We start from the raw sequence: 17,050 nt of genomic DNA, 5'->3' as shown, positions 1-17,050 counted from the left end.
ATAAATGTACCCTGGATGTGTAGTTTATTGTATATTATTAGAGTGTTCTGGTGGCCAAGCAAGTTGGAGTCTTTTGGGGTTTTTCATTTGCTTGTAAATCACTTTAGGGCGCTGCTATATACAAATAGAACTGAGCTAGGGTTTTAATGCATCAGCCCATGTTGAAATTTGAAACTAAATGGGATGGGACCTACTGAAAAATAGTCAGTAATAATTTGCAAAATTACTGTAATGATTCCTTTAGAACAAAACGTGTGTGTGTGTATATAATCTACTATATGCTCATTAGACATCCCATTATGTACACACTTGCTAGCTGAAGAGCAGTTAATTACAGCACAGACTTTTGGGGTTATCTCAGTGTCTTGTCTAATGAGGAATAGTGTCATATAAAATACATTCTTCTAATATGTCCAGTTTTGTTGAAGAAGTCATTAATTGAGGGTGAAGGTTTCTCACATGCTTCTACAAAACTACTTGATTTCTTTTTGTGGCATGTTTTTTGGAAAACGGGAGGATTTTGTAGTGTCACTGTCTTCAAATTTCTGAAGTATCTGAATAGTAGCTTTGTCATCTGAATAGCTTTTCACTATAGATACTTCTGAGTTAATCTACAAAGACTTCTTTGATCTTTTTTCCTTCTTCTTTCCTATTATTTTTATTATTTTCCTTCACAAGCCTTTCATAGTCCCCTAAGAATGTGATTCCGGGAAAGTAATAAATTGCTTAAGTGCCATTGCATGAGTCTTTCTGTGCTGGTTTCATGGAAGCACTAATTTCAGCTTTTCAAATGATTTGCATTGCAGTATCTTCTCTGTCATCACCTGCAGGGTTTTTTCATTGGCCTCACCTTCCAGCTTGCTTTCCCTGATTTGCTGGGTTTTAAACTTTCTTCCAAAGGTGAATTAATAGAGATTTTTTGGAGTTGAATTTTAATGTTACTGAGCTGCTTTTTCTTATTTCTTCAACTTTTTTTTTTATAGGGCCTGATTAAAAGCTTATTCATACTATCAGGAGTCTGCTCTTGGTACAAGGAGACTTTGCAGAAAACTTTCAGTCAGTCCACTATTTGTCTACAAATTTTATTTGCCCCTAGTTCTAGTCATTCCTGGATTGCCTTATCAACAGGTTCCTTGCATGCAAGGTAACCATGCTGGCTTACAGTGACTGTCAGAGAAGATGCACTCATTTTCTTGCAGGTCAGCCAGGCTTCTGAAGCTCCCTCTCACTAGCAGCACCTCGTTTCACCAACATATTTATTCCTTTCTTCTCTGTCAGGCTGTAAACTTCCAAAGAACATTTTGTAGATACTTTGGTTGCTAACATCTGCCTCCAGCCTGCTGGGACCTACTTGGCTTAGTGTTTACGCTAATGAACTTAGCACAGGAAAGTAGAAGCACTGAAATTTCACTGATGACACAAAGCTGGGAGGCCAGACGGATAGAGGTGGAAGCTGAGATTTTAATACAGTAAGACCTAGATGTTCCTGAGGCTGGAGTAGTATTAAAAAAAAAATAAATTAATTATTCATGCAGGAGTTGACTAGCAAGGTTCTGGCTATAAACAGATGCTTGGCAGAATTAAGTGATAGGGGAAAGGGCTATAACATGCCACTTAGTTGTACGAAGATTGAACCACTCACTTATTTTGAAAACACAAATGCAATCCCAGGATGTATCAAAAGTAATTCCAATGGAGATAGTGGCCTTGTGGAAAGTCAAAACCCTGGTAGGTTCTCCTCTGTAACACTGCATGCACCCATAACCATGAAGGGTAAATTTTGTTGTGCTGTAGAGACAGACTAAACCCTTATTATGCAAAAAGAGAGTTAAATATCTGGATGTTTTTATTTTTTCAGAATATGTAGGCTGGGAGGATTGCTGTTTTCATTCACTTTCATTCACTTTTCAGTTCACTTTCTGACAGCAGATAGGCAGACCTGTGCTGAAGTGATCAGCCATGCTGCCACACACACAGAGAGAAAACAAACTGGCCTTGTGCTCTTGGCACCTGGAAGTTGAGTAGTTCCCAACTAGTAGTGGGAGGAGGTTTTTGGATGCTATTCTGAAATCAGTAGAGTGTTTGTGTCTCTCTCTGTGACAGCCAGGGCTCTGCTCTCTAAAGTAGGTGCTGCAGTACTCTGCAAAGTAAAAAAAATATCAATGCAAGCAGAGAGAGGGCACTGGGGGGGCATGTTGGATATCTGTCAGACTGGACTAGGCTGAGCTGAGCCAAGCCATGATGTTCCTCTAGCTCATTACATTAATTTGCATTAATTTGCAAAGCCCCATGCCTGCACAGTGTTCAAGACTACCTTTACATGTGTCCTCACCATGTTCTGGATTCTCCCTTTGTGTCTCTCCTTCTGAGCAGTGTTTTGTGTCACTTAAGCTGAGTGGGGCCACATTTTAGTCAAACTAAGTGTTTCTGCATCTTTGGGGCCGAGTTAGTAGTTTCCCCAAACCTCTGGGGGACCCAGGGAGAGCCAAGAGCTGCATGCATTCTGCTTAGGTCCAGCACACCCAGAGGGCTGCTATGTGAGGCTAATAAACCTGAGCCAATCCTGGGAGCATGAATTGGAAGTGCTGATCCTGTGTTACCTGGCACTTGTGTAAAGAGATTGTTGAGGCTCCAGAGGTGAAATATCGTGGAGCCAAGCAGAGTTTGGCAGGGGCTGTGAATTTGAGCTCAAAGCTGCACAGAAAGCAGCTACAGCTGTTCCTGGTGAAGAGCTGGCCCCTGGAGCCAGGGTGCTGCAGCCACTTGATGCTGCCTTTTGTAGCAACTCTGGGTGTGAGCTGTTACTTTTTGTGTGTTGGGGATACTCCATGGCACCTGGGTGTGCTACCTGAAGAGCTTCAGCTGTGCTTTTCAGTTAGTTTGATCCATATTTGGCAGGATTTATAGGGTGTCTGCAGTTGCAGATTAATTAATTTAGCAAGTGCCAAGAATTCTTCATGGTATGATCTCCTGGCCCTTTCCACACATAACCCCCAGCCTCATCTTCCCCAGATGCTTCTGATGATTGGATAGTGGGATCTGAAGATCTCTTTATATGGTACAAAATATTTTTTTGCTTTCATATTTATGTTTTCAGGCTGGTAGATATATATTGTCAAGGATTTTTTGTTGGCTAGGGTTTAGTGAGTTTTTTACCCATTCTCTTTAGAAGTTCTGGATTTTTCTCCCTTGTCACCGCTTACATACATATCTGTCATAACATGACCAAGGCTCTTTTTTCCCAAAAAAAGGACATAAAAGTCTAAACATTCTGCTTTGTATTGAGGTTTCAGGAAAGCAACGTTGTCTAATGCCCTTGATCATTTAGTTGAAGTAGTATAGTATGAAAGAGTTAAATCACTGATTTTCTTAAGTTGCAAATACAAGAATTTGGCCTCAGGCAATTAATTGCTGTTTGAGAATGGTGTTGGTATGCTGTCGTCCTCTCTAGGATTTCAAAAGATTTTTACATTAATATTATATCTGCCCTACAGGTTATTCTAACAAAAGGAAATTTACAGTCTTAGACAAAAAAAAAAAAAATCTTTCAGTGGGTTGTCTTGTTTTATAACCCTTCTTCTTCTTTAGGGAGAGGCTTAATCAAGCTTTACCTAGCCTTTGTCTTTCTAACAAGTGTTTCATATATATATCTTCAAAGGTAATCTTGAGTAACTACAGTAAGGGTAAAAAAACTTCCTTTTTTAATGGGGAACTTCAGAGAGCTGATTTGTATCTGAATGCCCTGTAGATATTCTTTTCCCTGAGCTCCAGGAGAACCTCTTCTGACAGACACTTGACTGAATTCCTCTTGGACTCTTATGTCTCTCATCTGCAGAGTCCCAACAGGTGCAACTGCCTCCATCCATAAGAATTTCAGTTGCTGGTTGTCTCCACTGTTCTAGGCAACAATGAAAAATTTGATCCTAAATTTGTGGTGTCATTTCTCACTGATCTTGTGGAACCAGAAATGTCAAGCTCAGTGTTAAATCAAGAATTTATGTTTTAACAATGATCAATCTTCTGTAAATACCCTCAGGCTTTAAATTTAAAAGACTGTGGGTGCCAGATTTTAATAGAAATGTCATTGTTAATACATTAGTCTAGGGTTTGGCCAGTGTTATTTTTTCTCAGAATATACATACTATAAAAAGTATATTGGTAGATAAATGAGACATGGTACTAGTTCAGAATAATTATCTAAACATTTATGTCAAACAAGTGACAGCTCCAACCTTTAGCTTTTCTTAGCAATGCAGTTAAGTAATGCACAAGTGGTAAAATAACCGTTGTGTCTAGTTTAGCTACCAGGGAGTGATCTACTTTGTTCCTTTTTATTTTATCTGACACAGGTTTTCTGTTCTCAGTGGAGAGACTCATGGGGTTCTTGTTCAAAACACCCATGTTTGTTCTTGGAAAGAAGCAAGACAACTGTTTTTCACCTTTTTAGTATTTCTTTCCTTTCATACTGGACTTCTATGGCTCAGCTTTCCTTGCATTAATATGCTAAATAAGAAAAATCTTTATATATAATATATATATATAAATTGTTTAATTATTAAAATTATTAACCTGGTTTCTTTGCCTTTTTAGATCTCCAAGTTTGACTTGAGCTGTTGTACTATGATTCTGTGGAAATAAGTCTGAGTTTCTAATAATTTTAATTTCAGGTGTTTTAGGGAAGGCCCAAAATAGGTTACACAATCATGCCGTCTGACTATTAATCTTATGCTTAATTGGGGAAATATTTCCAAGCATTCCTTCAAGATTGTAGGGGAGTCTGTTTCATGTTTGTTTCTTAAAGAAGTACTAAAGTAATTGTTTAAAAATCTTCATTTTAGAGTTTAGTGTTTGTTGTGTCAAATGTGATTAGAGATTTCTTAATACCATATTGCTAATTTACAGCTATTCTTCTACTCCACTTCTACGCAACTATTCAAATTTTGGTTTGAACTCTGAGTTCCCGTGTCTGCTATGATTTGCAAATCCCCACTCATAAAAAAGTGTCAGTGTTCTAAATTCAGAGCTGAATATTACATTACTTTGGTTAATATTTATACTAAAATTTGATATTAATTGTTAATGAAGCTGAAGAGCAATAAAATGTTGCTACTTCATTGATGCAAAGTTAGTGGAATATTTGGCTCTTTGTCATCAGTTCTTTTTGAAATGGAACTGTAATTTTCCCTGGTGGTAGGTAAGCTCACCTTCCTTGAAAAGGAACTCCTAAAGGCTTGTGAAGTGCTCAGATTCCCACAGAGATAATATACACATGTTTTGTCACAGCTGTATGCAGCATTAGCTGGAGTTATTCTGAGTTTTTCCATTCTTCAGGATACGGTGCTTAATAGCTCAGGTTGCTGTATTAGTTGGTGATGATATATAATTCTTGATTATATTAATCAGCAAAGCTCTTGCATTTTCCTGCAATGTCGTGGTGTCTTAGCTTGGCCACGAGGATTTGGAAAGGTGGGGGTGGGAAGCAGTTGGATAGTTGGCCTCGGAGGCTTGCGGTTAATGGGTCATACCGTACCTGGTGGCCAGTAGGTGACACATGGAGTCTGCAGGATTCTGGCCTGGCCCTGCCCTGCTCATCATGTCTAGCAACGGCTGAGGTAGGTGATGCAGTGCACTCTCAGGTTTGCAGTGACAGCAGACTGGGGGCCCAGTGGTTCTGCTGGAGAGATGGGCTTGCAGGAACCTCACAGAATTAAGCAGAGACAAATACAAAGTCCTGCACCTATGGGAAAAAGAGTCTCTGGCAGGAATGCAGTCAGGGGACAGAGGGTCTGCAGGAAGCAAGCCCACTGGCAAAGGCCCCCAAGGTCCTGAGAGGTGCCAGGAGAGGCTGTGTCATCTCCATTCTAGGTGTTTTTCAAATCTGGATAGGCAGAAGCCTGGGGAACCTAGTCTGGCCTCATAGCCAGGCAGAGGTTAGACTTAGACACCTCCTCAGGTCCTTTTCAAACTGAAATACAGTATCCTGTAATTCTGTGACTAATTATTTATTCAGTTTCAGATTTGCATTTGGATTTTGCTTTTATAACTTGCATGTCTAAAATGTTATATGCTCAGTCTGTTCTATCACAAATTCAACTAACGCTTGTTCTGTGTGTGTTTAATGTTCCATTTAAAAAAAAATAAAATCTGAGCCTTTACCAAGCTCACATTTCAAAAATAATTGTTATATAACCAGTGTGATTTGCATCTCTGTGCTTATTACTGGTTTCTTTTGTCTTACTTCTTGTGTAAACTTGCCACATGATTGATGTGCCTTTTTGTTTCAACAGAGGGAGAATATATCAAGATGTTCATGCGAGGACGACCAATCACAATGTTCATTCCTTCTGATGTAGAAAACTATGATGATATTAGGACAGAGCTGCCTCCTGAAAAGTTAAAACTGGAGTGGGTGTATCCTTAATATCAATAACTACTCACTGTTCCCTTTTTGTCTTGTCTTGCATTTTTCCTTTTTAGAATCCAGTCTTGTCTGTTCGCTTTTAAGAGGTAAAAACTAAAAGGTGAGGGAAAAGGTTCAAATTATTATAACAATGGAAATGGTTCTTAACTACTGTATGGTACAACTTTAAATAGCAGACAACATAGGTACGGAAATACTTTTTCCTTGTTTTGCTGTTGATGTTAATTCTAATTTATTAACTGATTTATATTTAATGCAAAAGAAAGCATCTTTGGAGAGTTACAGAGTTTGAAAAATGTCCCCCTCTGCCTTCTACTATATTAATGTAGGCTTTGCTTCAGGAATAGTTAGTTTTCAATCTCTGATCCTTTTTAGGAAGCTTTAGAACTATGGAAGATGTTGAGTTTGTTGTCCTTTCCTACTGACTGAGGATTGGAGAAGCAGCCATCCTTTGCACTGCTTCTGTATTTCAGCTCCAAAGTGAAGTGGTTAATTTCTTGGAAACTGGTTTGTAATAAGTGCACTAAATTTGTCATTTGAAGAACTGAGTAGGTGTGTGTCTGATGACAGTTCTTCTAGTTCTCTAGATCAGACATTAGGTTCATTAAGAGATGTGCCTTTGCAGACGTTTGTGTCTTCCTGTCACTCCCCCATCTCTGTAAGATTTTTCCAGCTGTGATTGTATAAGTAAGTTTCTTAGTACTTCAGTAAAATAACATGTCTAGGCAGCACTTGAGTTGTTTTAATAATTGAATTTTGATGCTCTGATGTTGCAGAAAGAAAGAAGATTTTTTAGGAATGTTGGTGATACACTGTCATATGTCAGGAGGAAAGTTTCAGATGAAAGTCTGACTAGAAGGAAAACAGAGCTCTTTTTCACGCTTTATAAAACTGGTACCCAATTTTACTACCATCACAGTAATCGGTTGCTGATGCTGGCATTCGTGACTGTGGAGTGAATTGGGTCAGTCAGTGATCTGACTGAAATGTAATCTCTTTTTGTGAAGTTAATTTTCAAGCAGGACCCATACATTAGTTTGATTTTCCTCACAAATATGCAAGGACTGCAACTGGCATACAGGAGGAGCATCAGCTTGACTTCTCCAGCATCAGTGAGCAGTTTGGACTGATGAAAACTGATCATGAAATCACACCCTCAGTTAAGTAGGTGTAAATCCCAGTGTGGACACATTTAATGTCCAAGAACCTTATGTTCAGGTTAAACCAGTTGGCTTCTGAGGTCTAATTAAAATGAAATAAATCTAGTCGAAAGAGACTGTCCATATGTTTTGGAATCTGTTTAAGGAAATGTCATCCCAAATCAGACCGGTAGATTTATGAGTGTGGGGGTATCTTTTGGATGCAAAGGTGAAGAAAATGATGAAAAGGCAGTAAAATTTATGAAGACTAAATATTGATCTCTATGATGAATTTGAACAAAATTGCTCTTCAGTTTGGAGAATGCAGCAGCAGCAGACATTGTGTTTTATTCTTAGGGTTAGCAAGGGGAACAAATCTGCAAGACAGCAAATCTTGCAAATATAATGGGAGACTGAACCCTGTACACCTTCTTAAAAAAGCATAGGGACAATTATTCACTGAGTATTTTGCTAATGTCAGTGTTTTGCACGTGAAAGCTCAACTTCGTGTTGAATAGTTCCATTTTATATGATTTTTTTTTTAATTCATTTAATTCTCCTGCCTTTTGGATGATTTTTTTTTATAATTGGGTTTTCCTTTGTTATTATTCTTTTGGAAAATGCTGGTCAGCTATGACCAACTGCAAGGAAACAACAGGCAGATTATTGGAGTGGATTTTCTTGGTTTATTGCTTGGTTGGGGGGGTGGGGAGGTGTCCTTTTTAGATGTTTCCTGTAGGTTTATTCGACTGCTGATACCCTTTACTGTAGATTCAAAGAGGGAAACTTAGCTTTTGTCTGACTTGAAGATTATAGTCATCTGAAGAAATGCCTAAGCTGCTTGGCAAGATAAAGGAGCTCATGGGGGAGTCTGAGCTCTTGACTGTGTCTGGTTCCTGAGTGATGTCATTTAAATTAAATAATATAGTTTGAGTATCCCAGCTTTGTAGTGCAATCTTTGCTACTGCATTTCAAAACTGCTTAAAGCATATCTGGTGTTTCTAGTAATAGCAATATTGGCTTATTTAATAGCTTCAGAGGTCACACTCAATGCAGTTTTTTACAGTGACTTTGTGGATTTTTTCTCCCAGTGTATAGTAGCTCAGTTTCAGGAGGGTTTTTCAGACTCTATTTTATGAGATTATTTTTAGCAGTAGTGCTCTTCTTTCTAAGAATAATTGAAGACAGTGGTAAATATACTGCTGAATTCTGGTGTACGGTAGATCACTTTTCATGAAGGCAGTAGCTATTTTTAGCTAGTTAAACAAACAAGCAAAAAACCCCCAAAACTCAATGTTTTTAGACATATCAAATGTTGTGACAAAACAGTCCTCTTAATTGGTGAGAAATAATCACAGTATCAAGGCAACTATCTCTCCATTTCCCCAATTTAATCATCAATTTCACTGAAAGATAAACACTGAAATTCAGTGGAAATCAAGCATCAAAGTTGTTACCCCTTTTTCTGAAGTGGCACAGTCAATTATTGCATTACTTTTACTGCATTAATTGTGTTGCACTGTATGTGCTGCTTTGTTCTGCATGTGTGGAGCAGGAAAGAAATTCTGTGGAGCAACAATCCTTTTTTTCACTCAGGATAGTTTGGGACGGAGAATGAAGAAAGCAAAAAAAAAAAAGTCCCAGAAAACAGGTGGTTCATTTACATGCTTGTAAAAAATGTGCTTCTAGAAAATGCAGCCACTCTTTGCTACTCTGTTTTATAGGAGAGGTAAAAGAAAGGCAGTACTGAGAAAATGTTTTTTTTTGGTTTTTTTTCTTGCAGTTTCATGAATGTCAGAACTCAGTGGTGGGTGCCAAAGTATTTAGCTCTAGCTTGGCTAAGCATGGAAGACTTCTGCTGTGGAAACACATGTTTGTGCAAATCATTAATACTTTTCTAGGATGAATGTTCAAAGATGTCAATCTTACTAAATCCTTATCAATACATTCCCTATTGTGTACAGCAGATGAGCAAAACCTGCCTCTCTCCTCTGAGAAGGTATTTGAAATAGCATTCTTAATGCTTCAGGTTAGAAAAAATATTGTCATTGGTTTATAGCTCATTGCTTTTGAAAGTTCAGCTATTTGGTTTGTTGTTTGTTATTTTTTATAAAAGGCCATTCTGGGGTTTCTTTTAGTTCTGTCAGTGTTTAAAAGAAGAAAGAGGAAAACCGAGTGGGGGAGTAAATAGTAATGGAAGAGAAACAGAGGCATCCTTTTTTTCCTGCCCTCAGCATTGTGTTATATCAGCATTTCTCTTGGTGTCGTTTGCTTAGCAAGCCAGTGAATAATCTCTGCTTCAGAGGAGCCATTGTGTTCTTCCCTACTAAACGGAAGACAGCAAGATATGAATCCGTTTTGTTTTTCACACTCCAAAGGGGTTTAATTGACAACTGAATGCAGTGTCCCTCTTTGAACTACTGTTTAGTTACAGCATGTGTTTAATTTTGCAAGTGTTCCTCTGGTCTGGTGGCACTGCAGAAGAGGAAGGGTAGCGGGGAAGTGTAGTGGGGCATTTTTAGTAAAAAGGTGGCTCTTTTTCATGGAGAATAGAGGTCAGACTGTCAGATTAGGGAATACCAGTTTAGACACTCCCAAATTTGAGCTATTGCATCTGCCTTCATTTATGAGAAAGGGCCACCTTCATCCACTCAGCTTTCTCCATGTGGGTCTTTGACTTCCTTTTGTATACCTTACTAGCCAGGACCTGAAGCTGGAATCCTTTAGTAAAAGTTGCTTAATGTGTTTCCCTTGGTTTTTTTTGCTGTTGCAGGTGTATGAGTTGGCAGTGAAGTGGAAAGGTCTCTAAAGTGCATGACATAACAGGAAAATAATATTTTTGGGGCTACATATCTAGATGTTAAAGTCTGAGTTATTATGTTAATTGTTCCTGGTGACCCAAGGAACTAAAATTTAGGCAGGCAGCCACATTAATAGTCTAGAGGAAGAAAACTGCACCTGTTCCAAAGAAATAACGAGTTGTAATAACGTTTGACCAGTGCCAACCAAGGCTAGTTCACAGTGTGTAAAACTTCTGAAAGTCATTAGGAGCTGTGCATATTCCTGCAGAAAACATGCCTTTTATATATTTTGGGTAGATTTGGATAGAGTATTTTTCATTGTTTAAATTCCTTTTAAGTTTGCTTTGTTTAAAAAATACTCTTAAACCAGGCTAAAGAAATCTTTCCTGAACTTGGCAGCTGCTGTGCAGAAGCTTGCCTTTCCCTGTGGGGCATTAGGACTTGTTTTAAAAGGCCAAATGAAAGCAACACTCTTCTTTCTAGCCTGCTGATACACAGCTCTGCTGCTGTAAAAAATGTTAAATTAGAATAGAGAGTCCTCCTGTTACCTAATGAAATTTCACATGAAAATTCTTACGAAACTGCAATACTGTGTTTGCTTTCCTCTACCGTATTTTATTTTTAACATCAGTTATCATCATTTCTTGAGGGATTTGAGTTCCTGAAGTCCATTTTCTTGGGGTTTTTTTTGGTTTTATTTTTAAACTGTGTTAGTGAAATCATGCTGTAGTTCCGGAGGGAAAAAATTGAAGAGCATTTGCTCACATGAGAGCTCCTCAGGAATCCTTTAGAAAAAAGAGAAAAAAAAATTATTTGTTTTTTTTCCTGGTATTGAGTGATTATGAAAACCTTAACTAAATAAAAATATAGATATGGGTATCGTGGAAGAGACTGTCGAGCCAATGTTTACCTCCTTCCTACCGGAGAAATTGTGTATTTCATAGCCTCAGTGGTGGTACTATTTAACTATGAGGAAAGAACCCAGCGGCACTACTTGGGTCACACAGACTGCGTTAAATGGTTAGTATACAAAATTTGCATGTAAGTGTGTGGGTAATAATGCAGAAATATTTCTTTTCCTCTCCTGCTGTGTGTACAAACTAATTAATGTCATCATAGTTGTAGCTATTTCCTGTTTAATCAATCCCAGTAGATTTCACAGTAGTAAACACAGCACAAACAAATTGTGTCAGAGCAGTCCATGCTAGCTTAGGATGTCTGGTTTAAATGTAAAACAAGGGGATACATGTACAATCTGAGGGTGCCAGGTTGAAGAAAGGATCATTGCATAAACTATTCCAAATATTTGTCCCAGAAATCAAAAATTTTTGTTAGCCTGACTCTAAATCAGTTGTTTACAGACAGTATGGCAAAAGTGCAATCTTAAAGGAGAACTAGAAAAACAAGTCAAAAACTGAACAATCATACTCTTGTTTTGTAAAAGATGCCCTGTCCAAGTATAAAGAGAATCAGGGAAATCAGAAAGACGTTATCAAAAAAGAAAAGTATAGAAGAAAATTTGAAGCCAATGTCATTGTGGGTGCAAAGGCAGAATTTGCTTATGCTAGTCTGAAGAGTAGTGCACAAAATGTAATGGTGAACATAAACTCTCTACTGTGCAGTACCTGACTGGAGAAAATTTGACATCTAAAGCTCTTTTCTCTTGTCTGCGTAATTGCTTCCTGTGGGAGGAATGTTACCAGTTTGTGTTCTTTGCTCTCATTCAGAAAATTGCACTGAATTGTAAATTTTTTTGGCATCCATCTTTATGATCTCTTCAGGTTTGCTCTGGCCCCCTTTATTCTTTCAATGGCTTTCTTCACCATTGCAGTTTTACAGAGAAAGCAATTAAGAATATAGATTAAAAAATCCCAGACTGAGAGGATGTGTTCTCTAAAATCTGTTTTTTCACATCGGCTTCATAATAAAACATGATAAGGAAGGGCAGAGTTTTACTTCCACTAGTAGCGCATCACACTTCGTTAGTACAATTAGATCAGTAACTTATTTCAAGTGGTGGTAATCTCTGACTCCTGGGTGCACAGGCAAACCCTCAGCCAACCTTTCTGCCTGTTTTTCCCTGGGTTCGTGACACCTCTAGGTTTAGGCATAAAATACACCTTAGTGCTTATAAATATGGTGCATAACTATGTGTAGGAGGTTCATTACAAGACAATGTAGATTTTGTTACATTAGACTTCCAGTGTAGTGCAAACCTGAGATGTGTCAGAGCACATGTGGAGGTGGCTGTTCTGGCACTCCTGGTTGTGTGTCAGCAAACAGTTAATACATTGTGGAATGAAATATCTAATGATAAACATTCAAGCTGTCTCCTTAAAAGTGGGATTTAGGATCATAAGTGTCTTCATGGGCTTTTGTTGAGATACAAATAAAAAATTTACAAAACACCTCTCAGTTTTGAAGACCTATGACAGCAAAAAGCAAGTCATATTTCTGTCTGTCTTAGTCTTGCAGTTCATCCAGACAAAATTAGAATTGCAACAGGACAGTTAGCTGGAGTGGATAAAGATGGAAGGGTAAGTAATAGAGCTGTTGAGCAGTAGTGTCTTGTTTTGAAAATCAGGACAAAGTGGATTGGGGTTTTTTAATCATCACCTTCTGTCTGCAGTTTACATTATGCACAGCATTTACTGAGATATTTTGATTTTCTCAGGTAACAGCCTGTATCTCTAGCAAAAGACAGTAAAATGAAGCACACAACCATATATTAAAAAGAGCAGAGGCTTATAAAGTCCTTTATCTGCAAGCAAACATGAAGCTTGTAATTGATTTATAAGGCCACATAATTTGTGTTATATTAATTTCTATATGTCCTCTCCTGAGGGAGAGCAAATCTCAATTTTGTGGGTCAGTATAGTCTTAAGGCTTTGTGGAAGAGGAAACCAACTTTGAGAATTCATGGAAGGTATGCCAAGCTTTCCTAGAAAGTTGCTCATTTCTGAGCAAGTACATTTAAATGCTGCTCTCCACCTTTTGGCATAATTCTATCAGAATTTGAATAATTGGACTATTTCAAGAAGTTATAAACAGAGGGGGGGAAAAAAGACAGGTGCTATAAAGTGTAGAAGGATGTTAAATATCTCTTTTTCAGATGTTCAACCTAATTTTTTATATGTTGTAAGAAATTTATGGGGGGGGGTTGTATATATGATTTCCACTGAGCGTATTCTGATTCTTGTTAGAGTTGGTTGGTTTATTTTTCCATCAGTACAAAGATTTGTCATTTTCAACGGTGAATGCTGTCCTTAGGCCAAGTTAATTTGTGATTGTTTCTAAGCTAGTTTGGAATAGTAGTTGTATGAAATAAAACCACAGACATTTTCATTGAGTGATTGGTGATGGTTAAGAGACTCAGTGCACCAGGGTTTGTTTCTTTATTTTTTTCCTAATTTATATATATAAGCCCAGATTTGATCATTATTTTTAGTTGTTGCATAATAGTCTGGGGTCTGAAATGCAAGATGACTTTTCCATTATTTGTTCAATTCCTTGAATTGGTTAAAGTAATTTCACAACTACCAAATGCCACTTTCCTGCCTCGACGGCACCACCGCGGTGTTGGTAGCCCAGACATAAGGATCCACATTGCCTTGACTCTCCCCTTTTGACTTTGAGGATAGTACCCAGCAGCACCACCCGCACAGGTCATCCTGCATTTTGCTCTGCAGTTTGTAATTCAGGCAGCAGCTGCTTAACAAAGCTCGGTCCCAGCCCGCGGTGCTTTCCCTGCTGGTGACGCGTTTGTCCCGTTGCTTTCCCACGCAGCCCCTGCAGCCCCATGTTAGAGTGTGGGACTCGGTGAGCCTGGCGACGCTGCAGGTCATCGGCCTCGGCACCTTTGAGCGCGGAGTGGGCTGCTTGGATTTTTCCAAAGCGGTAAGATGGGCGCGGTTCCTCGGGGTGTTCCACGGAACGTGACCAGTCCCATGGAAATGGGAAGGAAATCTCTCAAGATTTTTGCATGTGGTTGTCTGGCTGATCTCTTGTGGAATTAAAAGTGCCAGTAAGTCTCTGTATACTTTATAAAAGCAGCCGACAGCAAACTAGCTGGAAAAACAGGAAATGGCACATGTGAAATTGCAGTAACAAACCAGCACAGTAAATAAATACACAAGAAAAGCCCTAACGAGAAATTGAAGTTCACACTGGTTTGGTGGTTTTGTTTTGTTTGTGAGGACCTTGGTTCTTTTTACTTTGATGTTAAAATTTGTTACAATTTGTTAGTTAGGTTTGTGAAGACAAAATTTAATGAGTTCTGATAGGAGGGTTAACTTTTTTGCTTTCACAGCTGGAGTAGTTTTCGGTCCACCAACAGGAAATGAAAAAAAAAAAACCCAAAACCCTCATATTATCTTGTACTATTTTTTCCTGAGGAATAGCTTGTTCATTTTTTGCCTCTTTTACACAGGAAAAAAATAGCGGTCTTTGTTACTGGGCCCATAGAATTTATCAGAAAAATTGGTAGCTCATGGAGATTCACTACTTGGCATTCAGAAAGATCTCATTTCAAATTTGGAAATGAGTTGGGTTTTTGTTTTTTTCTAAAATATGGCCATATTTTAATCTTTAAGCTGCCACTGCACTTTTGCCAAAAGGCTGAGACATATCAGACCTCCTGAGAACCCAGGCTGGATTCTTGCATTCCATCAAGAAGAATTAAAATATGTAAAAAACCAGAAAATGTAGAAAAACAATGTCTGCAGTATTTTGCTAATAGAGGAAGGGATTTACAGGTCAGCTGAGGTGGGAAGGTATTTCTGGAGATCACCTTATCCACTATCCTGCTTGCAGCAGGTTCTGTCAGAGCAGGCTGCTCAGGCTCTGGTCCAGCTGGCTTCTGGGAATCTCCAAGAATGGAAACTCAACAGTTTCTCTGGGTGACCTGTTGAAAATAAATTCTTGCACTCTTGCTGCAGTTTCACTTAGCAATTGAAAGAAAAAAAGCAATTGAAAGAAATTTCTTAGCATTGTACGTTTTGTGTTTCAGTAAATCATGTGAAAGGAGTACCGGCATTCCTGTCACTCCAACAAACCACTGAAACTTAGATACTCGGATAGAGATCTTTTTCAGCGGGAATAAGAATGCATTCTATCATTTAAAAAAAAAAAAACAAATAACCAAAACCCATGGAATTTTTGAGGACTAGATTTTAGCTTTTATTGGTTCTGTTTTTCAGCTGCAACTTAATTTGATACCTTATTAGAGTCTCACATGATTGCTTACTAGACTGAAACAATTTGTGTGCAATATCTAGGATTATTTTTACCACAGAATTTATTAACCCCCACAAGAGCTGTGTACATCGCCAATGCTGTCTTCAGGGTTTCTTCCCACCTAATCATTCAAATGTATATTTGCATATTACTGCTCAGAATAGTGCTTGGGAATAATAACTTTGGCCACTTCTATTTTCATAATTTGTTAGAGAATGAAGTGCAAGAATCAACTTTAAGATAATTGAAGTCTTCTCTAAATCTTTCTACAAATGTCCTTGAAACAACTGGTTTGTGCAAGTATGCATTGCTGGGAAAGTATGGTTTTGTTTTAAGATATTTTTCTCTATTCCTTTAATTAAATGTAGCCATATATTTACCATTTTGTTGTAAAGTTGCTCGAAATAAGTGGTTTCAGTTATTTAATACTGTAGGTGCTGCTCTACCTCCCCTGTAAGCATTGTTGTATTCAGAAAGTTTTACCTTTGCTGCAGTTTTACCAACTACATGATGAAACTGCTGGTACTTTCTGACCCATAAGGAAAAAATGAGACATGCTTACAGAATCTGATAATGTAATTGTGTGTATGTGATAGCATTTAGGGAAAAAACACAAGTGGAGCTGTCTGTCTGACCTCTGAGACCTGAAGAAAAACAAAATACTTATAAGAACCCACAAACAAAAAACCCAGCATAAAAACAAACAAAACCAGAGTAAAGACTTGATAAAATAGCTTTAAAGTTTTCGTAGAGTGTTATTTGAAGCATGATCATTTTTTATGAGATTATACAAAAATTTCTATCTTTATGAAAGCAAAAAAAGAAAGTTATATATATATGTTGAGGTTGTAATTACTTTAAAAGGACTTGGTTAATTTATGTACCTTTGTGGATTTTTAAAAATACCTCTGCCCTGCCCTGTTTCTAAATTGGGTATGATAATACTTTGTCAGTACTTTTTTTTTTTTCTTTTTCCTTTAGGATTCTGGTACTCATTTGTGTGTAATTGATGACTCTAACGAGCATATGCTTACAGTGTGGGATTGGCAGAGGAAATCAAAAATAGCAGAGATAAAGGTAATTTTTACACATGAGTATTCTGAAATACAAATGGTTTTATTCCCATAATTACACGTTTTGGAGACACACTTTTGATCATACTTGAAAACTGCAACTGTTTTATACTGCTGGCTTGTTTAAGGGTTCCACAGCATTGTATTCTTAACTTGTTTATTGCAAGAGGTTTGAATACTGAAGAGTTTGTAATTACATTTTACTCATCCTTAAAAGCCAATGTAAATAAAGCTATTGTTTAGTGGTTTCTTAATTTAAAAAAAATAAATCCTGTGAACTTTAAGAAACTAAACTGATGATTCAATCTGTAGTTGTTTAAAAAAATAAAATACTTTAGACTTATTGTATTTTTTTCTGAATCAAATTCCAGTTTCTTATTC

The 17,050-nt window shown here is 37.8% G+C and overlaps 1 protein-coding gene across 7 annotated transcripts in view; it reads left to right on the top strand.

Annotated features, from left to right (window-relative positions):
- EML4 (EMAP like 4) overlaps positions 1 to 17,050 on the top strand; it is a 145,810-nt gene that overhangs the window by 104,774 nt on the left and 23,986 nt on the right. For all 7 annotated transcript variants that reach the window (XM_086878464.1, XM_086878461.1, XM_023922773.2 and 4 more), the window contains 5 exons: positions 6,288 to 6,411; positions 11,232 to 11,381; positions 12,829 to 12,898; positions 14,148 to 14,258; positions 16,578 to 16,673. In XM_086878464.1, coding sequence (XP_086734590.1) covers positions 6,288 to 6,411; positions 11,232 to 11,381; positions 12,829 to 12,898; positions 14,148 to 14,258; positions 16,578 to 16,673 — 551 coding nt within the window. The remainder of the gene's footprint in view (positions 1 to 6,287; positions 6,412 to 11,231; positions 11,382 to 12,828; positions 12,899 to 14,147; positions 14,259 to 16,577; positions 16,674 to 17,050) is intronic.

This window comes from Cyanistes caeruleus, chromosome 2 (genome assembly GCF_971803275.1).
Source record: "Cyanistes caeruleus chromosome 2, bCyaCae1.hap1.1, whole genome shotgun sequence".
In the NCBI taxonomy this organism is placed as follows: domain Eukaryota; kingdom Metazoa; phylum Chordata; class Aves; order Passeriformes; family Paridae; genus Cyanistes; species Cyanistes caeruleus.
Note: the sequence above shows the minus strand (reverse complement) of the source record. Positions and strands in the feature narration are given on the sequence as shown.